This window comes from Scyliorhinus torazame, chromosome 6 (genome assembly GCF_047496885.1).
Source record: "Scyliorhinus torazame isolate Kashiwa2021f chromosome 6, sScyTor2.1, whole genome shotgun sequence".
Classification (NCBI taxonomy): Eukaryota; Metazoa; Chordata; class Chondrichthyes; order Carcharhiniformes; family Scyliorhinidae; genus Scyliorhinus; species Scyliorhinus torazame.
The window spans coordinates 224,582,799-224,601,572 of NC_092712.1; the positions used below are offsets into that span (position 1 = coordinate 224,582,799).

General features: G+C 44.7%; 1 protein-coding gene across 1 annotated transcript in view; it reads left to right on the forward strand.

The window, feature by feature from the left end:
- Positions 1 to 18,774, forward strand: part of dnah5 (dynein, axonemal, heavy chain 5) — a 521,599-nt gene that overhangs the window by 350,921 nt on the left and 151,904 nt on the right. The window contains exons 57-59 of the mRNA XM_072509474.1: positions 4,545 to 4,659; positions 13,670 to 13,846; positions 15,633 to 15,836. Of these exons, the coding sequence (XP_072365575.1) occupies positions 4,545 to 4,659; positions 13,670 to 13,846; positions 15,633 to 15,836 (496 nt within the window). The remainder of the gene's footprint in view (positions 1 to 4,544; positions 4,660 to 13,669; positions 13,847 to 15,632; positions 15,837 to 18,774) is intronic.

Genomic DNA, 18,774 nt, shown 5'->3' on the forward strand with positions numbered 1-18,774 from the left:
GTTTCCTCCCCTATCTCCAAGTCCACCCAGTGTGGAGCGTGATCCGAAATGGCTATAGCCGTATACTCCGTTTCCCTCACCTTCGGGATCAATGCCCTACCCAGCACAAAAAAGTCTATTCGCGAGTAGACTTTATGGACATAGGAGAAAAACGAGAACTCCTTACTCCTAGGTCTGCTAAATCTCCACGGGTCTACACCTCCCATCTGCTCCATAAAATCTTTAAGTACCTTGGCTGCTGCCGGCCTCCTTCCAGTCCTGGACTTCGACCTATCCAGCCCTGGTTCCAACACCGTATTAAAATCTCCCCCCATTATCAGCTTTCCCATCTCTAGGTCCGGAATGCGTCCTAGCATCTGCCTCATAAAATTGGCATCATCCCAGTTCGGGGCATATACGTTTACCAAAACCACCGTCTCCCCCTGTAGTTTGCCACTCACCATCACGTATCTGCCCCCGTTATCCGCCACTATAGTCTTTGCCTCGAACATTACCCGCTTCCCTACTAATATAGCCACCCCCCTGTTTTTCGCATCTAGCCCCGAATGGAACACCTGCCCCACCCATCCTTTGCGTAGCCTAACCTGGTCTATCAGTTTCAGGTGCGTTTCCTGTAACATAACCACATCTGCCTTAAGTTTCTTAAGGTGTGCGAGTACCCGTGCCCTCTTTATCGGCCCGTTCAGCCCTCTCACGTTCCACATGATCAGCCGGGTTGGGGGGCTTCCTACCCCCCCCCCCCTTGTCGATTAGCTATCACCTTTTTCCAGCTCCTCACCCGGTTCCCACGCAGCTGTATCTCCCCCAGGCGGTGCCCCCCCGCCCATCCTCTCCCATACCAGCTCCCCCCTCTCCCCAGCAGCAGCAACCCAGTAATTCCCCCCTCCCACCCCACCCCGCTAGATCCCCCGCTAGCGTAATTACTCCCCCCATGTTGCTCCCAGAAGCCAGCAAACTCTGGCTGACCTCGGCTTCCCCCCGTGACCTCGGCTCGCACCGTGCGACGCCCCCTCCTTCCTGCTTCTCTATTCCCACCATGATTATCATAGCGCGGGAACCAAGCACGCGCTTCTCACTTGGCCCCGCCCCCAATGGCCAACGCCCCATCTCCTCCACCTCCCCTCCTCCCCCCATCACCACCTGTGGGAGAGAGAAAAGTTACTGCATCGCAGGATTAGTACATAAAACCCCTCTTTGCCCCCCACATTCGCCCCACCACTTTGTTCGAACGTTCTTTTTAATAACCCGCTCATTCCAGTTTTTCTTCCACAATAAAAGTCCACGCTTCATCCGCCGTCTCAAAGTAGTGGTGCCTCTCTCGATATGTGACCCACAGTCTTGCCGGTTGCAGCATTCCAAATTTTATCTTCTTTTTATGAAGCACTGCCTTGGCCCGATTAAAGCTCGCCCTCCTTCTCGCCACCTCCGCACTCCAGTCTTGATAAACGCGGATCACCGCGTTCTCCCATTTACTACTCCGAGTTTTCTTCGCCCATCTAATGACCATTTCTCTATCCTTAAAACGGAGGAATCTCACCACTATGGCTCTGGGAATTTCTCCTGCTCTCGGTCCTCGCGCCATCACTCGGTATGCTCCCTCCACCTCCAACGGACCTGCCGGGGCCTCCGCTCCCATTAACGAGTGCAGCATCGTGCTCACATATGCCCCGACGTCCGCTCCCTCCACACCTTCAGGAAGACCAAAAATCCTCAGGTTGTTCCTCCTTGCGTTGTTTTCCAGTGCCTCCAACCTTTCCACACATCGTTTCTGATGTGCCTCCTGCGTCTCCGTCTTCACCACCAGGCCCTGTATATCGTCCTCATTCTCGGCTGCCTTTGCCTTCACGACCCGAAGCTCCCGCTCCTGGGTCTTTTGTTCCTCCTTTAGCCCTTCGATCGCCTGTAGTATCGGGGCCAACAGCTCTTTCTTCATTTCCTTTTTGATCTCTTCCACACAGCATTTCAAGAACTCTTGTTGTTCAGGGCCCCATGTTAAACTGCCACCTTCCGACGCCATCTTGGTGTTTGCTTGCCTTCCTTGCCGCTGTTCTAAAGGATCCACTGCAATCTGGCCACTTCCCTCTCCTTTTTCCATCCGTATCCAGGGGGGATTCCCTTCTGGTTTACCGCACAGTGTTTTTAGCTGTCAAAATTGCCGTTGGGGCTCCTATCAAGAGCCCAAAAGTCCGTTTCACAGGGAGCTGCCGAAATGTGCGACTCAGCTGGTCATCGCCGCACCCGGAAGTCTCCCAGTAATCATTATTAACTATTAAATCTGTATTTTAGGACATAGCAGTGATAATCATTTAAACTCTAGCTACAAGCAGTGGCCACAATGTATGATGGGATTTAAGCTAGCTAATTTGCCCATGTTTTTGAGACGAATGGGATTGTGTGGTCAGCAAATTTCATAGTCGATTTCGTAAACAGTTTTCATCAGTGACCCCAATATCCTGTTTCAAACAATCCATGGAGTAAAGAGGAAACCAGCTTTGGTATCCTGCCCCTGGATGAACAAGGAGGTGGACAGGAACTGACTGCGATACAAGGTTAGCAATGTCCGAAAAACAAGTTTAGAATGGACACAAGATTCTGGTAAACAACAGGTGACAGGATGGGGTTAAATCATGAGCTGATCACAAGTCAACGTTTTGTTTAAAGTAATTTTACTTGATAATATAGAAGTGACAGCTCCATGGATTGGATCAAATCTAACTGGAGTGGGCTATTGGTTTTTGGAAAATCCAATAATTAATGTGTTTTTATCAGTGTCAGGCAGATTGATTTTGGCATTTATCCAGATCGATCTCTCGTGTACATGAAACCAAGCTTGGGATAATAAAGCCGTGTTAACCAGGTTATTGTGTCTGTTGCTCTCTGTTTATTAAGCTAAGCCATAACTATGAGGAAAGAACCGCACGTAAAGGATGGCTGAATACTCAGCCCTTGGAAACACTCCTACGCTCCATACCCCTATTAATAAAGCCTAGGCTACCTATATGCTTTATTAACCACTATGCTGCCACCTTCAATGACTTATGCACATGCACACTCGGGTCCCTCTGCTCTTTAGAGTTCTACTTTTTATTTTATCTTGTCTCTCCATGTTCTTCCTACAAAATGAATCACCTCACATTTCTCTGCATTGAAATTCATCTGCAACTTGTCTGCCCATTCCACTAGCGTGTCTATGTAGTTTTGAAGGTGTACACTATCAGGTTCAGGTTTTGTATCATCTGCAAATTTTGAAATTGTGTGCTATACACTGAGTTCTAGGTCATTAATTTATATCAAGAAGATCAATGGTCCCAACCCTCCCTGACAACTGGGGAGCTGCACTACAAACCCTCTTCCAGCTCGAAAAACATCCATTAACCACTATTCTGTTTCCTGCCAATTATGTATCCACATCATACTTTCCCTTTTATTCCATGAGCTCTAGTTTTACTCACAAGTCTGTTCTGTTGTACATATCATATGTTTTTTAGAAGTCCATGTACACCAGATCAACAGCATTGCCCTCATCAAACCTCTTTGTGACCTCTTCAAAAAACTCCAGCAAGTTAGTTTAAAAAAAATAAATTTAGAGTGCCCAATTAATTTTTTCCAATTAAGGGCCAGTTTAGCGTGGCCAATTCACCTACCCTGCACATCTTTGGATTGTGGGGGCGAAACCCACAGAAACACAGGGAGAATGTGCAAACTCCACACGGACAGTGACCCAGAGCCGAAATCGAACCTGGGACCTTGGTGCCCTGAGACAGCAGTGCTAACCACTGCGCCACCGTGCTGCCCTCCAGCAAGTTAGTTGCTCACGAATTCCCGTAACAAATCTGTGCTGGCTTTCCTTAGTTAACCTATGTTTGTCCATGTGGCTTTTAATTTTGCCCTGAATTATTATTTTAGAGATTTCCCCACCATTGATGTTAACCTGATTGACCTAAGTTGCTGGACTTTCCTCTACACCTTTTCTTCAACAAGGTTGCAATTTTGCAATTCTCCTGCCTTCTGTAAACAACCGTGAGTCTAACGAAGACTGGAAAATTATGACCAATGCTGTAAAATTATCACTTTCCTCCGTATCTGTGGATGCCGTATTTATTGAATAACATAGCTGTTCCCGTGCCTCCATGCATGAATCCCTTTTTTGATCTCCAACCAGCCCTGCTCTTCCTTTTACCACTCTTGCTATTTATATACATATCCAAAATACTACTACATCTTATTCTACTTGTTTCATCCTAAAATTATACCGTCCTATTGTTAAATTATTGTCCTGAAAAACAACTAAGTGGTTAAAATCTGCATATGTATTTGTGGGCGATTGAACAATGTTATTCATAAAATAACAATTTGTAGACCGTATTCTTAAAGTACATAAATCCCTAAGTTACATGGAGTAACTCATAAAATTTTAAAACAGAAAGCAGTGCATAATTAATTCAAAACTAGCATTGAAATGTATTCATCTTATTTCATAAAGTATTAAAGCAAAATGCTTTGCCAAACTACTTATTAAATAGTGATTTTTTTTTTTTCTACAGAATGAATACTGGCCTAGAAAAATTGAAGGAGGCCTCTGATTCAGTGGCTGCACTAAATAAAGAACTGGAGGTGAAAGAGAGAGAACTACAAGTAGCTAATGAAAAAGCTGATATGGTATGTGCTTGTCAGAAAGTGAAATTCTTAGAATTGCCACCACTTTTATGCCTTTATTTCATTGTCTACATAGTTTTGAAGATTTGCGTCAACATTTACCTACAGCATCACATGCCCTCTGGGTAAACTAATTAAAATTACTGTAGATCAGGGCAGCACGGTGGTGCAGCGGTTAGCACTGCAGCCTCACGGCACCGAGGTTGCAGGTTCCATCCCGGCTCTGGATCACTGTCCGTATGGAGTTTGCACATTCTCCCTGTGTTTGCGTGGGTTTCGCCCCCACAACCCAAAAATGTGCAAGCTAGGTGGATTGGCCACGTTAAATTGCCCCTTAAATGGAAAAAACGAATTGAGTACTCTAAATTTTTTTTAAAATTACTGTAGATGTCAACTTGATGTATAAGGCAACTCACTTTTTTCCAGCACCAAAATGGATGTTGGCCTCCTCTTGACAAATAAGTGGCATATCAGTTGATTGCCCCTTTTTCTGCTGAAAGATTTTCTCGGTTTACTAGATCATACCAGATTTGAAAGCATCATATTTTGAAAAAGTTAGAGCGCAATATGAATACAAATACAATCACATCATGGGGAAACATCACTCACTTTATAGTTGAATGAAAAAAAAAGATAATTTACTACTTTAAAATAAATCATTAATTGAAACCACGTTGAGAATTTGCAATAGCATATATATGTTAAATGTTTCCTCCTGTTTATTAACATTTTTCTTACCAGTTTATGAGAACTGACAAACTATCAAGTGAACAAACCCAGTGTGCTTTGTATCACATCAGGTATGGGGTTCATTGTGACCTGGAGTAGTTTTGCAGGAATTTTGTTATTCGCTGAAACTCAGGGCAGGGACACTGCTGGATAGTTAAAGCACCTTAAAGGTGATTAGAATTGGGTTTCAGTGTATATCTAAAAAGAGCCTTGGAGTTGTGTTAATAAATGAACAGTTTGTACGTTAACAGAGCGTGCACAATTTCAAGTGATTTGCAAACAAGAATATGAGTTTTCATGGAGTAACATATGCATAATTTGGCAAATACAGATCAGCGATTTCCATTGTCGTTTCTCCACTGGTAGATCATAAAAGAGAACAAGGAAAAAGATTAAATTTTTGCAATTGAATTTGATATATGTTCGGTAGGTCTCTTGTTTCCTTTGCTGGGCCCAGTTAGACTAACGGAAAGTGATTTATTTTAGTTTCTTTCAGCACAAATGTCTATTGTGAGGCAGTAGAACAAACTGGATTTATCAGATAAATTAGTGAAAATATTCTTCTTCCCCAAATGGAGTAGTTTCACTTTGCCACCTTCCCACATAAATGGTGTACAGCTTTTCAGTGCCTGGCAATGGAGATAAATCTGAGTATTGTTGCTGGTTGGCATTTTATACTCTCTGTATACACTGACCAACATTTCTGGAGGATTTTTCAAAGCTTTCGAAAGTTGACTTCTCACTATGATCTACGATAGCATGGAGAAATCGTGAGGGCACAACATGGTGTATAGTATCCAGGATAGGGATACATTTATGGAATATCATTCCCCGAACACTCCACTGAAGTGTTCAGTAAGTCCAGCAAAAGAATCATCAGCTGGAAAGTGCAGAGGTCACCTGCTCGTGTAGAAACTTCAAAATGCTGTAAAATGGGGGGATATTTCAAACCCTTTTTAAAAAAAAAAAAAATGAATTCAAGGGCACGATTCAGTGGACTGTAGTTAAAGCCCACTGAATGGTGCATTTAGCGGGGTGTTTGTTGGTGGCTGCAGTGCCAAGAGACATCCTGCTATCCAGTGGCACTCTGCTGTTCATTTCGGCCTTGGGGAGTTTCTCCCTGCCTAGGACACAGAGTGATTTACACAGGAAAGGCTCCTCACAGATTGGTGTCCCATTTTGTCCTGATTTTCTTCCCACCTCTGCCCCTTTCAGGCCCCTCACCATGTTTTTGAAACCCTATCATCCCCCAACTTTGGGGAGCCCCCCAGGAAGCCCCCCACTCAATCCCCTTTCTACCTCGGATGGCCCCTACCAGGCCTGGCCCCTGGCAGCAACAACTTGGCACCCAGACACCCTGCAGCTGCCAGCCTAGCACTGTGGCCATGTCATCTGGGCACTGCCAGCCTGGCACCCTGGGCTCTACCCTGCCCTGTCCCCGACCACCCGGGGGTCTTCAATGACCATTTGTGTGGAGCAGTACTAAACGGCGCACTGGCGAGTTCTCCCTGGCGCAGCAGTGAATCCAAGGCGGCGGGTGAATCTGAAGTCTGGGTATTTCCTCATTTAAATATTTCGATCTGGATCTCGCCAGGCCGAAGAAGTTGGGTGATTCGCCTGAGGTTTCGTCTCTGGCTCGGCGCCCAATTTGGAGCTTGCGTGAGATTCACCCATTGCATCCGGATCTGCGCTGGGCGCAACAAGATTGCTGAATCGCGCCCCTAGTATTTGTAGGTGATGATCCCAGCCTAGATCACCAAGTGAACTTCACATGTGTTCTTTGCCCAATCAATATATATTGGCACCAATGATATGGCAGGTAACAATGAAGACCTGGGATGCATTCAATGAAGACCTGGAATGGACTCCAATTTCATGCGTGTTTATATTTTGCGTGTAACATAAAACCTTTGGAAGAAAGTAGTCCATTGACAACTTTCTTCCGTGCTTGAATGAAATGTCTTGACTGCAAGTTGATAAAAGTGTCAATCACCCAGGCCTTTGAAGTTTCAAAAGCCACAAACTCTTGAAACTAATTAATTCGTACCAATCAACATTGTGAAAATGAGCACCCAAACAGCTATTCTAATACGAGAACACCTGCGTGCCAAAGGAAACATTGTTTGATTGACAGCTCAGGCTCTCTGATCTCCACAATAAATTCCATAATATTTTTGACACAAGTTAAATGTTTTCAATGGTTTATTCTTTGTTGGTGCATAGGTGGCATGAGGGGACATGTTTACCCAGTTCACAACTCCACCCGCAGACCATGATAATTGAAACCAAAGAGAAAATGCTGGTAAATCTCAGCAGGCCTGGCAGCATCTGTAGGGAGAGAAAAGAGCTAATGTTTTGAATCCAGATGACCCTTTGTCAAAGCTTGTCGGGCATGGGGACAGAGCCCCATTATCAGAGAATTCCGCCCATGGTGTTTACCCTCAAACTATATCTGGAATTCTATCATATTGTGGTCACTATCCCCTAGGGTATCCTTAACCACAAGATTCATTATTAATCTTCATTGCACAAAACCAAATCTAAAATAGGATAGTTCCACAATATACTGCTCGAAATAGCAATCCCTGATGCACTCCACACATTCCTCTCCGATACTACCTTGCCGATTTGGTTTATCCAATCAATATGCAGATACAATTTCTCATGATAACTGCAGTTTCCTTCAAACATGCCCTTGTTATTTCCACAATTATGCTCTGACCTCTTGAGAGGTCACATTTTGGGGGTCTCTTGACCACTTTTTTGTCGTCTTTCCCCTACTAGTCATTATTTCAACCCAAACTGATTCTGTGTCACCATCCACTGCCTTTGTATCACGATTCAGCACTGCTCAGAAACCTTCCATGATTAACAATGCCACCCTACCTCCTTTCCTCTTTGGCCAGTTCTTTTGGAACATTGTATACCCTGGAATGTTTCTACAATAGCTAATCCATCATACTCATATTTTGTAATCTGCGATATCAACTTGTCCATCTTGCTGCAAATGCTTCGTGCATTCAGATAAAGAACATTTAGCATGATTTTTTTAACAGTTTTTACAATTCTGGATTTGCTCTGTGTTGCATATTTTTGTTTATGTCTCCTGCCCCGGTCTGCCACACTACGACAGTCAAGTTCTCCCTCCCTATCCTGTGCCATCGCTCCCTGATATACCCCTGATTTTTTAAACCTTCCATTCTTGGAACATGGTTCACATGTAGGAAATCCCAATTGTACAGCCCCCATATTCCCCAGTTCTGATGCAAATGTCTCATGAATCGATACCCACTTCTCCCACATCAGTCTTTGAGCCACATATTCACCTTTCTAATTTTATGTACCCTTTGCCAATTTGCACGTGGCGCTGGTAATAAATCATAGATTATAACCTTGGAGGTTCTGTTCTTTAATTTACTGCCTAACTACTCAAACTGCCTGCACAGAACCTCTTTCTCATTCTACCTATGTCATTGGTGACAACATGGACCATGACCACAGGATTCTCCTCTCCCACCACAAGTTCCTCTCCAGCACAGAGCAAATGAGCCGAGCCCTGGCACCGGGCAAGCAACACAATCTTGGAGATTCTCAGTCCTCCCTACAGGGAACATTGTCTATTCCCCTGACTATACTATCCCCAACTACGGCTACATTTGTCTTTTCTCACCCCACTTAACTGCTCCCTGAACCATGGAGCCATGGTCACCTCCCCTACAGTCCCCTCTCTCATCCACACAAAGAGTAAGAATCTCATACTTGTTGGACAGGGACAAGGGTTGAGGCTCCTGCAGTGTTATCCCTTGGATACTTCTACCTTCCTCACTTACCTGCACTCTCCACCATGTTCAGGGCCATAACCTGGTGATCACATCATGAGGTTCCTGTCGGTGGGCTGTTGGAGATCATGCCCATGCTGAGCCGCATGCTGATGATGGACCCCTGAGAACAGCCACAAGAAACCTGCTGAAGATGCAGAGACAGCCAGGGGTACATCTGCCGGAGATGCCAGACTCCATGTCCAGTCCCACGCAAATGGTGGAAGAATGCGACCATACCATGAGTTCTGGTATGTGAGCATATGACATCCTCCATGGAGAGATTGGTGACTGACATGAAGAATCTGGTCCAGCAGAACACACTGTAGCTTCCAGATATGCGCTCGGACCTGCACTCCATCACTCGGACCATGGGCTATGCAGAGGTGTCTAGGTGAGAGGAGAGCCAGCCACCTTAACCTCCCTTCAAGAGCTCCTTCTACTTCAGGATTCAGGGAGGTGTCATTACCCATAGAAAGGGTAATCAGCCAGCCTTATCAGGGGCATGACCTTGGAATGCTCCAAGGGTGAACTGCTGATCCTCCTCCCTTCTGCGGTGACCCAAATAACTCCAGAAGATGAGGCCGAGGAATGTTCCTCTGCACCTCTTCAGGAGACTCTCAATAGGCTGGAGCTCTCCAGGCTCAGGCCCCAGAGGAGATTCCCTGAGGTCATCTTGGGCATCAAGGGCATAGCACTCAGCAGCTGCCATCACCTCAGATGTGGATGCCAGGGTTGTACCAAGATGAGGTGGTAGAAAATGTAAACGTAAACGTTTCCAATGGCACAGTGGAGGAATGTGTGTCCAATCAATTATTATGGACTTACAAGTTTTCTTGGTGCATCATAAACTGTGGAATGTCTGCATTTATTGAGAGAAAGAGGTCTTTCTGTTAAGCAAACCTTTGTTAGGCCTGGGGATTGGAAACCTGGCTGCAAGCCAAGCTTGGAGCTCACCCCTAATCACTTCTCAAAGTGTTGTCTGAACCTGATGAAGCATTCCATCATTTCCAAGTGTGCGCATAGAGTTCTTCATGAGGTCTTTCAGAACTTGGAGTTTGTGTAAGTCAAGCATGTGCAACCTCTTTCCAGGTCAGAAGTGTGTATTGCTTTGACCGGACCATCCATATTGCCTTCTTCATACAAAGGGCCTGCTGCTGTTTCCCTTCATGTGCCAGATGTTGTGAGCCCTGAAGGTTGTTGTCAGGGAATATGCCCAATCTGGTGGTACTTTAGCTGCACCGTTTCTTGAGCCAGAGATCAAGAGTCTTTGCAGCAGCCTCTCTTTAGCTGAAATATCTCACCTCAGCTCCAACTATTTTCAGAGGTGAAACTTTATTTTACGATCTCTTGACTGTGGATGTTCCTTGTTCTGGTTACTTTTCAGTATTTCTAAGCTAATATGCTGGTTGTTTTATTTAGCACATGGCCCTCTGAGGACCACTGTTGATTATTCCATTAGTTTCAAACTAGGCAATCTTCTAGCTTGTGTTCCATCACAAATTTGAAACTGAGATTAAGCCTACCAACATTCCACACAGTGAATGATAAAATTCATTTTTTTAAAACTCTGTTTGCAGTGCAAGTATTTCTAGCTGTCATTTACTTTGGCTATCTTCTCTCAGTGAGCTGAAAACCACATGAGGTCCAAACTGCAACTAACTCTTTCAGCAGAACCCCAAATTAATTGATACCAGAGAACTCCCCAAGCTTCAACCGCCGCCATGACATTGTAGCCCAGTCTGGACTGTCCTCAAACCAACTTTTGGAATAATTGTCCCTCATTTACAATTCATCTTTGATCTGATGAAGTAGGTTTACACCCTTTCAGAATTCATTGAATGTTTTTAAACCAATTTCGCTCTACCTTCCAAGCAATCTTTGAAGCCCAGAAATTCAATTACCTTACCTTTCCAACTTTGAGTTCCACTACCTCATGTTTGCTGGTACAGTACTGGGATCTGTGAGTAGAACAACAAAACTCCCTTGTGGTCGAGACAGATTGAGCTTTCACCCCACAACAGCAAACTATCATTGATGCGTATTAACTTCAAAAACTTGGCACAGCACGTAATGAAAAGAAACATTGGGCAAGGTGTTTATCAGGCAGGCAATTTTCTATGCCAGCTAAAAGCTAAACTCTGCCCCTGTGTACTGCTTTAAATCTTCTGAAGACAACACAAGTTATTACTGAGCTTCGTATTGTATGATCCTTTACAACACTGAGTATGATGAAAGTCATTTAATGTAACCTGTTTAATAGATGTTTGTACACTATTGTAAAAATAGAAGAGTTAGCTCATTTTGGAAAATGGCTAGCACCTGGTTCAGAATAACAGCAACAGCGTAGGTTCAATTCCCAGTCCAGCTGGTCTAGATTTGCCTTTTCACCCTCTTCCTGCGAGTGGAAGGCAGTGGCAGGCCACTGATAGAACTGCTGAGGAACCAGCTAAGAATGAAGCATCAGCAGACAATGAGTCAAGCACCATGCCCACTTGGACTCCTACTTATGGTATGATTTTCGGCCAGACCCCCAGGTTTTTTTTAAGATCCAGTTCAGGACTAATAACATTTTGGTTAAAGTAGACAAAGAGCGTGATTCTCCTTTGCCTGATGCTGATATCGTAATCGGCGACCGGGCGGAGAATCCCTGTTTACGACCGAATCGGGGGAAAGCGCCTGTTTTCGGGAGCTCCGCCCGTCATCGAGGAGTTCGGCGCACGCCGTTGGGGCGACCTCAGGACATTACTTGAAGGCCCTGTCCCGATGCTCCACCCCCGATGGGCTGAGTTCCCGACAGCGCGGGACACGCGAGCCGGGGGGGGGGGGGGGGGGGGTGCGCTTCGGCGAGGGCTGGTGGGGTTGACGAGGGGATGTCCAGGGGGGCACTTTCTGGCAGGTCGGGTCCACGCGCAGCCGACGCCATGTTGTATGGCGCGACTGCTGCAGGTGTTTTTATTGGGAAGGCCGTGCGTTTTATGTGGCGCAGCTGCTAGCCCCCCACCGGTCAAAGGATCAGTGCTGGGGTCTCGCAGATCTTTTTGTCGTAAAGCCAGACACTTTCCCCGGACATAGCCTCATAATCGGAGACCCCAGCCCAAAGTTTTTGATTTAAGACACTGGTTCAGTGAAGAAAGTTACACAATTCAATGGGTTTTGAACAAACAAGCATTAACTTCATTATACAAAATCAGAAAGAAAAAACAATTTACAATATCTACCTTTTATATTCTAACACTCTCAGGGTAAGTATGAGAAACATATGAATTAACAGGCCAACTGTGGTCGAATGCACTACACTACACAATTGTTGCTCTTTTTAGCCTTAGTTTTATTACCTCTGATTATGTCACCTTTGCTCACGAGTCGCCAGGTATCTTTCTGATACCGCCACGTGGTTCAAGCTCGAGTTATGATTAATAAGTCAGCACACCACTTAGTAAGATTGAAATCAACAGTCACTTATTATATACAACAAGTAATGCTTATACAATAATCCTACTATCTATATAGAAACCTACCAGTACTGGCCAATACTTAACTTTAGGAAGGGCCCACCAGGTCAGGGAAACAAATGGCTTATCGAATCGGATCTGGCCCGCGGGATTCAAAAAGGCTGATACAGGTCGATGGCTAGGAGTCTTTATCGGGTAGCAATCGCTGGAGTCAAACTTACAGTTTCTGGTTGATGTTCTTGCGAAGGTCTCGAGCAGGAGAAGAAGGGAGAGTGAGCGATCTGAACTTGGCCCCTTACTTTATAGGGCCCCGGGGCTTCCCGCCTCTCGGGGCGGCCCTTGACCCCGAGTCCCAAGTGATTGGACTTGTTCCCAATCACTGGGTTCGATATGTCCAATAACGGGGCGATTCCTCGATCGGGGGGTGGTCGTTCACCTGTCTTTGTTTCGGCCACTGCAGGCGCCGACAGGTCTGGCCCGGCATTCAATTGCTAATATGTTACAATTGTTCCCGGGGATAGCCGATTAAACTGCAGATGTCTGGGTTGATGTGCTGCTAATGGTCTTGAGTATCGATCTGGGCTGACTTCCCCAAAGCCGAATACGCTATTTTGTCTGCAGCTGTCCGTTTGTGTCCTGTTGGCTGCTTTTCCCATCAGCCTTTTCGGTTAGCCATTTTAAATCGGGTTTTGGCCAAATTAATAGGGAATCAGCCATTTTAGGTGGCTACACAATAAATGGCATTTGTAAACCAAGGTGAGAGTCCATGGATTTTTCAACAACCTGCCCAAACATTAGTAATGCAATGAGTCCACCAATCTCACTGAAACTCCATCTCTCCCACAAGGTTTTTCAGTCTGCACCTTCACAGATATTGACTTTGAATTATCTTCAAAAGTCTCTCCAACTCGGACAGCTTCAACCATGGCCCACATGCAGGGTTTCAATTTAGTCTCTTGAGTTTCTGTTCCCCTAGATTGAATTAATCTTGTATGTCTTTTCCTGTTACAGGTTTTAAAAGAAGTTACTGTGAAAGCGCAAGCTTCTGAAAAAGTAAAGGTGGAAGTCCAAAAGGTAAAGGACAAAGCTCAGGCTATTGTGGACAGCATATCAGCAGACAAGGCGATTGCAGAAGAGAAATTAGAAGCTGCAAAACCTGCCCTGGAGGAAGCTGAAGCAGCTCTACAGGTAAGTAAAGATGACATGTTGCACATGTTGCTGTTGTCTTTGACATTTAGAATATTTGTTTGAGCAGGACATTTGTTCAAATGTCGATTTGTTCTCCGTTTGCTCATTGGAAACAATTACTCTAAAGTAGCATTTAAACTGCAGGAGCCATTTTACAATTTGAGGACCCTCACCATTGTCAGGGCCTCACAAGCAGCAGACAGTTTATGGAAAAGTTGTAATTTATATCACTGGATGGAACATTCTGAGCAATATAATTGCCAACTATGGTTAAGTGTATTCCTGGAAGTTTTACCACATGACTTGCCATTCGTTGGCCAACACATCCAACGTTATGAATCACTGCCTTCCTGTGCCAATTGGAAAGCAAAAAGACTCATTACCCAATTGGATGATGCTTGACTGTCAGCCTAATAGCCTTTTTTCCACATTTTCAATACTTTTTATATTTGGTAAAGAGAAATGTTCAAGGAAAATTGACAAAAAAAGATTCTATTTAATATCCCGATGATATTTCTCCAAGGTTGCATGCAGCAGTATCGTGGAGATTGATGGTGGACAACACTATGAGCAAATCCCCATGTTCTGCTGCTAAGTTGTCTACTAATTGGCAACAGGCCTTTGTCGAACCCTCGCAGGATGTTGCATGTTGAGACTGGGTAGCAAATTGAGTTAGAAAACGCATATGAACGCAGCAAGATTAACACCGCTGTTATAACATGTCAAAATAATTAACATTACGCAATATACTATGCGTTACGTTGAACATGCTGCACAAATTTTCCACCTATTATTCCCACATTCCAAATTTTTGGGTGTGCAGACAATGCGCTTTCAATGAGGCCACAACAATTTAGGAAAATCAATATTTATCATTAGAAAATTTTGAAAACTTTGTTCATTTGAGAGCTGCTTGTTTTAGGACTGAGTCTGCAAATTCAATACATTTTGAATCCAGTAACGCAAGATACCTGATATAACATTGGAATATAATTAAGGATAGCAACAAAAATATATGGATCTATAATTCAGATAACCTGTAATTTCTGGGTAATTAAATTTAGTTTGAAGCAGCCAATCTTTGTACTAATTGTCTGGGGAAAATGTTTACATATGATTAGCTGGTGAATATTTAGGGCATTTTGAAGGAAGCTGTGCCATGGATAGATGCTGTGGGGTAGGTTTTATGAATTTGTGCTCCGATTGCAGAGCTTTGCCCTTTGAAAAAAGATGTCAAAAATTGAACATGGGGCAGTGTTTGTTGCAAGATTTTCCATCCATCCAAATTAATATATGGATAACCTAAAATACCTGCTAGCCTCCATGATTGAATTCAAGATACCATGTGCTCCTGTTATGCTGAACACCATGATGGAAGTACAAACTAATATGTCACAGGTCTTGGGTGCAAAAATATTATCTTGTAAATACACCATGGATGAGATCTTTCTTTTCCGTGAAAATATTTTAGTTTAGTAATTGGAGCTAAGCATTTGACCACTGTCTTGTTGCTATATACAGTTATGGCTATTTACAGTATAATTTATAGAGGGCCCAACAGCGTATTACTGTATTTACAAATTAGGAAAGAAATGATGCAAAGGTTAGTGGCATCACATTAAAATGTTGAGGAACTTGGTTTTCTATAATTGGATTTTACATCCTTGTGATAATGGAACAGCCGTGGAGTTAGAACTTATACTTGTTATTTGGTTGTTAGATAAAAGTATTGTACCATTTTAGTTATGCTTGTTACATTTATTTCTTCCTGTATTCTTGCATGCAGACCATTAAACCAGCTGATATTGCCACTGTCCGTACACTGGGCAGACCACCTCACCTCATCATGCGCATCATGGACTGTGTACTGTTGTTATTCCAAAGGAAAGTAAACTCTGTGAAAATTGATGTTGAGAGGAGCTGCACCACACCTTCGTGGCAAGAGTCCCTAAAGCTCATGACAGCAGGAAACTTTCTGCAGAATCTCCAGGTAGCCAGATCATTTATAGACATCAAGGACTGAATTTTCTCAGCTTGTTTTTTTTTTCCAGATGAGTTTTGGCCGCGAGGTTTGCTAGTGTCACACGGGAGGGTTTAAACTAGCATGGCAGGGGGGTGGGCACGGGAGCAATAGGTCAGAAGGTGAGAGCATTGAGGGAGAACTAGGGAATAGGGACAGTGTGGCTCTGAGGCAGAGCAGACAGGGAGAAGTTGCTGAACACAGCGGGTCTGGTGGCCTGAAGTGCATATGTTTTAATGCAAGGAGCATTACGGGTAAGGCAGATGAACTTAGAGCTTGGATTAGTACTTGGAACTATGATGTTGTTGCCATTACAGAGTCCTGGTTGAGGGAAGGGCAGGATTGGCAGCTAAACGTTCCAGGATTTAGATGTTTCAGGCGGGATAGAGGGGGATGTAAAAGGGGAGGTGGAGTTGCGCTACTTGTTCGGGAGAATATCACAGCTGTACTGCGAGAGGACACCTCAGAGGGCAGTGAGGCTATATGGGTAGAGATCAGGAATAAGAAGGGTGCAGTCACAATGTTGGGGGTATACTACAGGCCTCCCAACAGCCAGCGGGAGATAGAGGAGCAGATAAGTAGACAGATTTTGGAAAAGAGTGAAAACAACAGGGTTGTGGTGATGGGAGACTTCAACTTCCCCAATATTGACTGGGACTCACTTAGTGCCAGGGGCTTAGACGGGGCGGAGTTTGTAAGGAGCATCCAGGAGGGCTTCTTAAAACAATATGTAGACAGTCCAACTAGGGAAGGGGCGGTACTGGACCTGGTATTGGGGAATGAGCCCGGCCAGGTGGTGGATGTTTCAGTAGGGGAGCATTTCGGTAACAGTGACCACAATTCAGTAAGTTTTAAAGTACTGGTGGACAAGGATAAGAGTGGTCCGAGGATGAATGTGCTAAATTGGGGGAAGGCTAATTATAACAATATTAGGCGGGAACTGAAGAACATAGATTGGGGGCGGATGTTTGAGGGCAAATCAACATCTGACATGTGGGAGGTTTTCAAGTGGCAGTTGAAAGGAATACAGGACCGGCATGTTCCTGTGAGGAAGAAAGATAAATACGGCAATTTTCGGGAACCTTGGATGACGAGAGATATTGTAGAGGAAATGGGCGAGGTACTAAATGAATGCTTTGCATCAGTATTCACCAAAGAGAAGGAATTGGTAGATGTTGAGTCTGGAGAAGGGTGTGTAGATAGCCTGGGTCACATTGAGATCCAAAAAGACGAGATGTTGGGTGTCTTAAAAAATATTAAGGTAGACAAGTCCCCAGGGCCTGATGGGATCTACCCCAGAATACTGAAGGAGGCTGGAGAGGAAATTGCTGAGGCCTTGACAGAAATCTTTGGATCCTCGCTGTCTTCAGGGGATGTCCCGGAGGACTGGAGAATAGCCAATGTTGTTCCTCTGTTTAAGAAGGGTAGCAAGGATAATCCCGGGAACTACAGGCCGGTGAGCCTTACTTCAGTGGTAGGGAAATTACTGGAGAGAATTCTTCGAGACAGGATCTACTCCCATTTGGAAGCAAATGGACGTATTAGTGAGAGGCAGCACGGTTTTGTGAAGGGGAGGTCGTGTCTCACTAACTTGATAGAGTTTTTCGAGGAGGTCACTAAGATGATTGATGCAGGTAGGACAGTAGATGTTGTCTATATGGACTTCAGTAAGGCCTTTGACAAGGTCCCTCATGGTAGACTAGTACAAAAGGTGAAGTCACACGGGATCAGGGGTGAGCTGGCAAGGTGGATACAGAACTGGCTAGGCCATAGAAGGCAGAGAGTAGCAATGGAGGGATGCTTTTCTAATTTGAGGGCTGTGACCAGTGGTGTTCCACAGGAATCAGTGCTGGGACCTTTGCTCTTTGTAGTATATATAAATGATTTGGAGGAAAATGTAACTGGTCTGATTAGTAAGTTTGCAGACGACACAAAGGTTGGTGGAATTGCGGATAGCGATGAGGACTGTCGGAGGATACAGCAGGATTTAGATTGTCTGGAGACTTGGGCGGAGAGATGGCAGATGGAGTTTAATCCGGACAAATGTGAGGTAATGCATTTTGGAAGGTCTAATGCAGGTAGGGAATATACAGTGAATGGTAGAACCCTCAAGAGTATTGAAAGTCAAAGAGATCTAGGAGTACAGGTCCACAGGTCATTGAAAGGGGCAACACAGGTGGAGAAGGTAGTCAAGAAGGCATACGGCATGCTTGCCTTCATTGGCCGGGGCATTGAGTATAAGAATTGGCAAGTCATGTTGCAGCTGTATAGAACCTTAGTTAGGCCACACTTGGAGTATAGTGTTCAATTCTGGTCGCCACACTACCAGAAGGATGTGGAGGCTTTAGAGAGGGTGCAGAAGAGATTTACCAGAATGTTGCCTGGTATGGAGGGCATTAGCTATGAGGAGCGGTTGAATAAACTCGGTTTGTTCTCACTGGAACGAAGGAGGTTGAGGGGAGACCTGATAGAGGTATACAAAATTATGACGGGCATAGACAGAGTGGATAGTCAGAGGCTTTTCCCCAGGGTAGAGGGGTCAATTACTAGGGGGCATAGGTTTAAGGTGAGAGGGGCAAGGTTTAGAGTAGATGTACGAGGCAAGTTTTTTACGCAGAGGGTAGTGGGTGCCTGGAACTCGCTACCGGAGGAGGTAGTGGAAGCAGGGACGATAGGCACATTTAAGGGGCATCTTGACAAATATATGAATAGGATGGGAATAGAAGGATACGGACCCAGGAAGTGTAGAAGATTGTAGTTTAGTCGGGCAGCATGGTCGGCACGGGCTTGGAGGGCCGAAGGGCCTGTACCTGTGCTGTACATTTATTTGTTCTTTGTTGTTTGTTTGTATGACCATATTCATGACCATATTCGGAGCGGGCCTCCCAGTTGCTCCTAGAGCAAACCA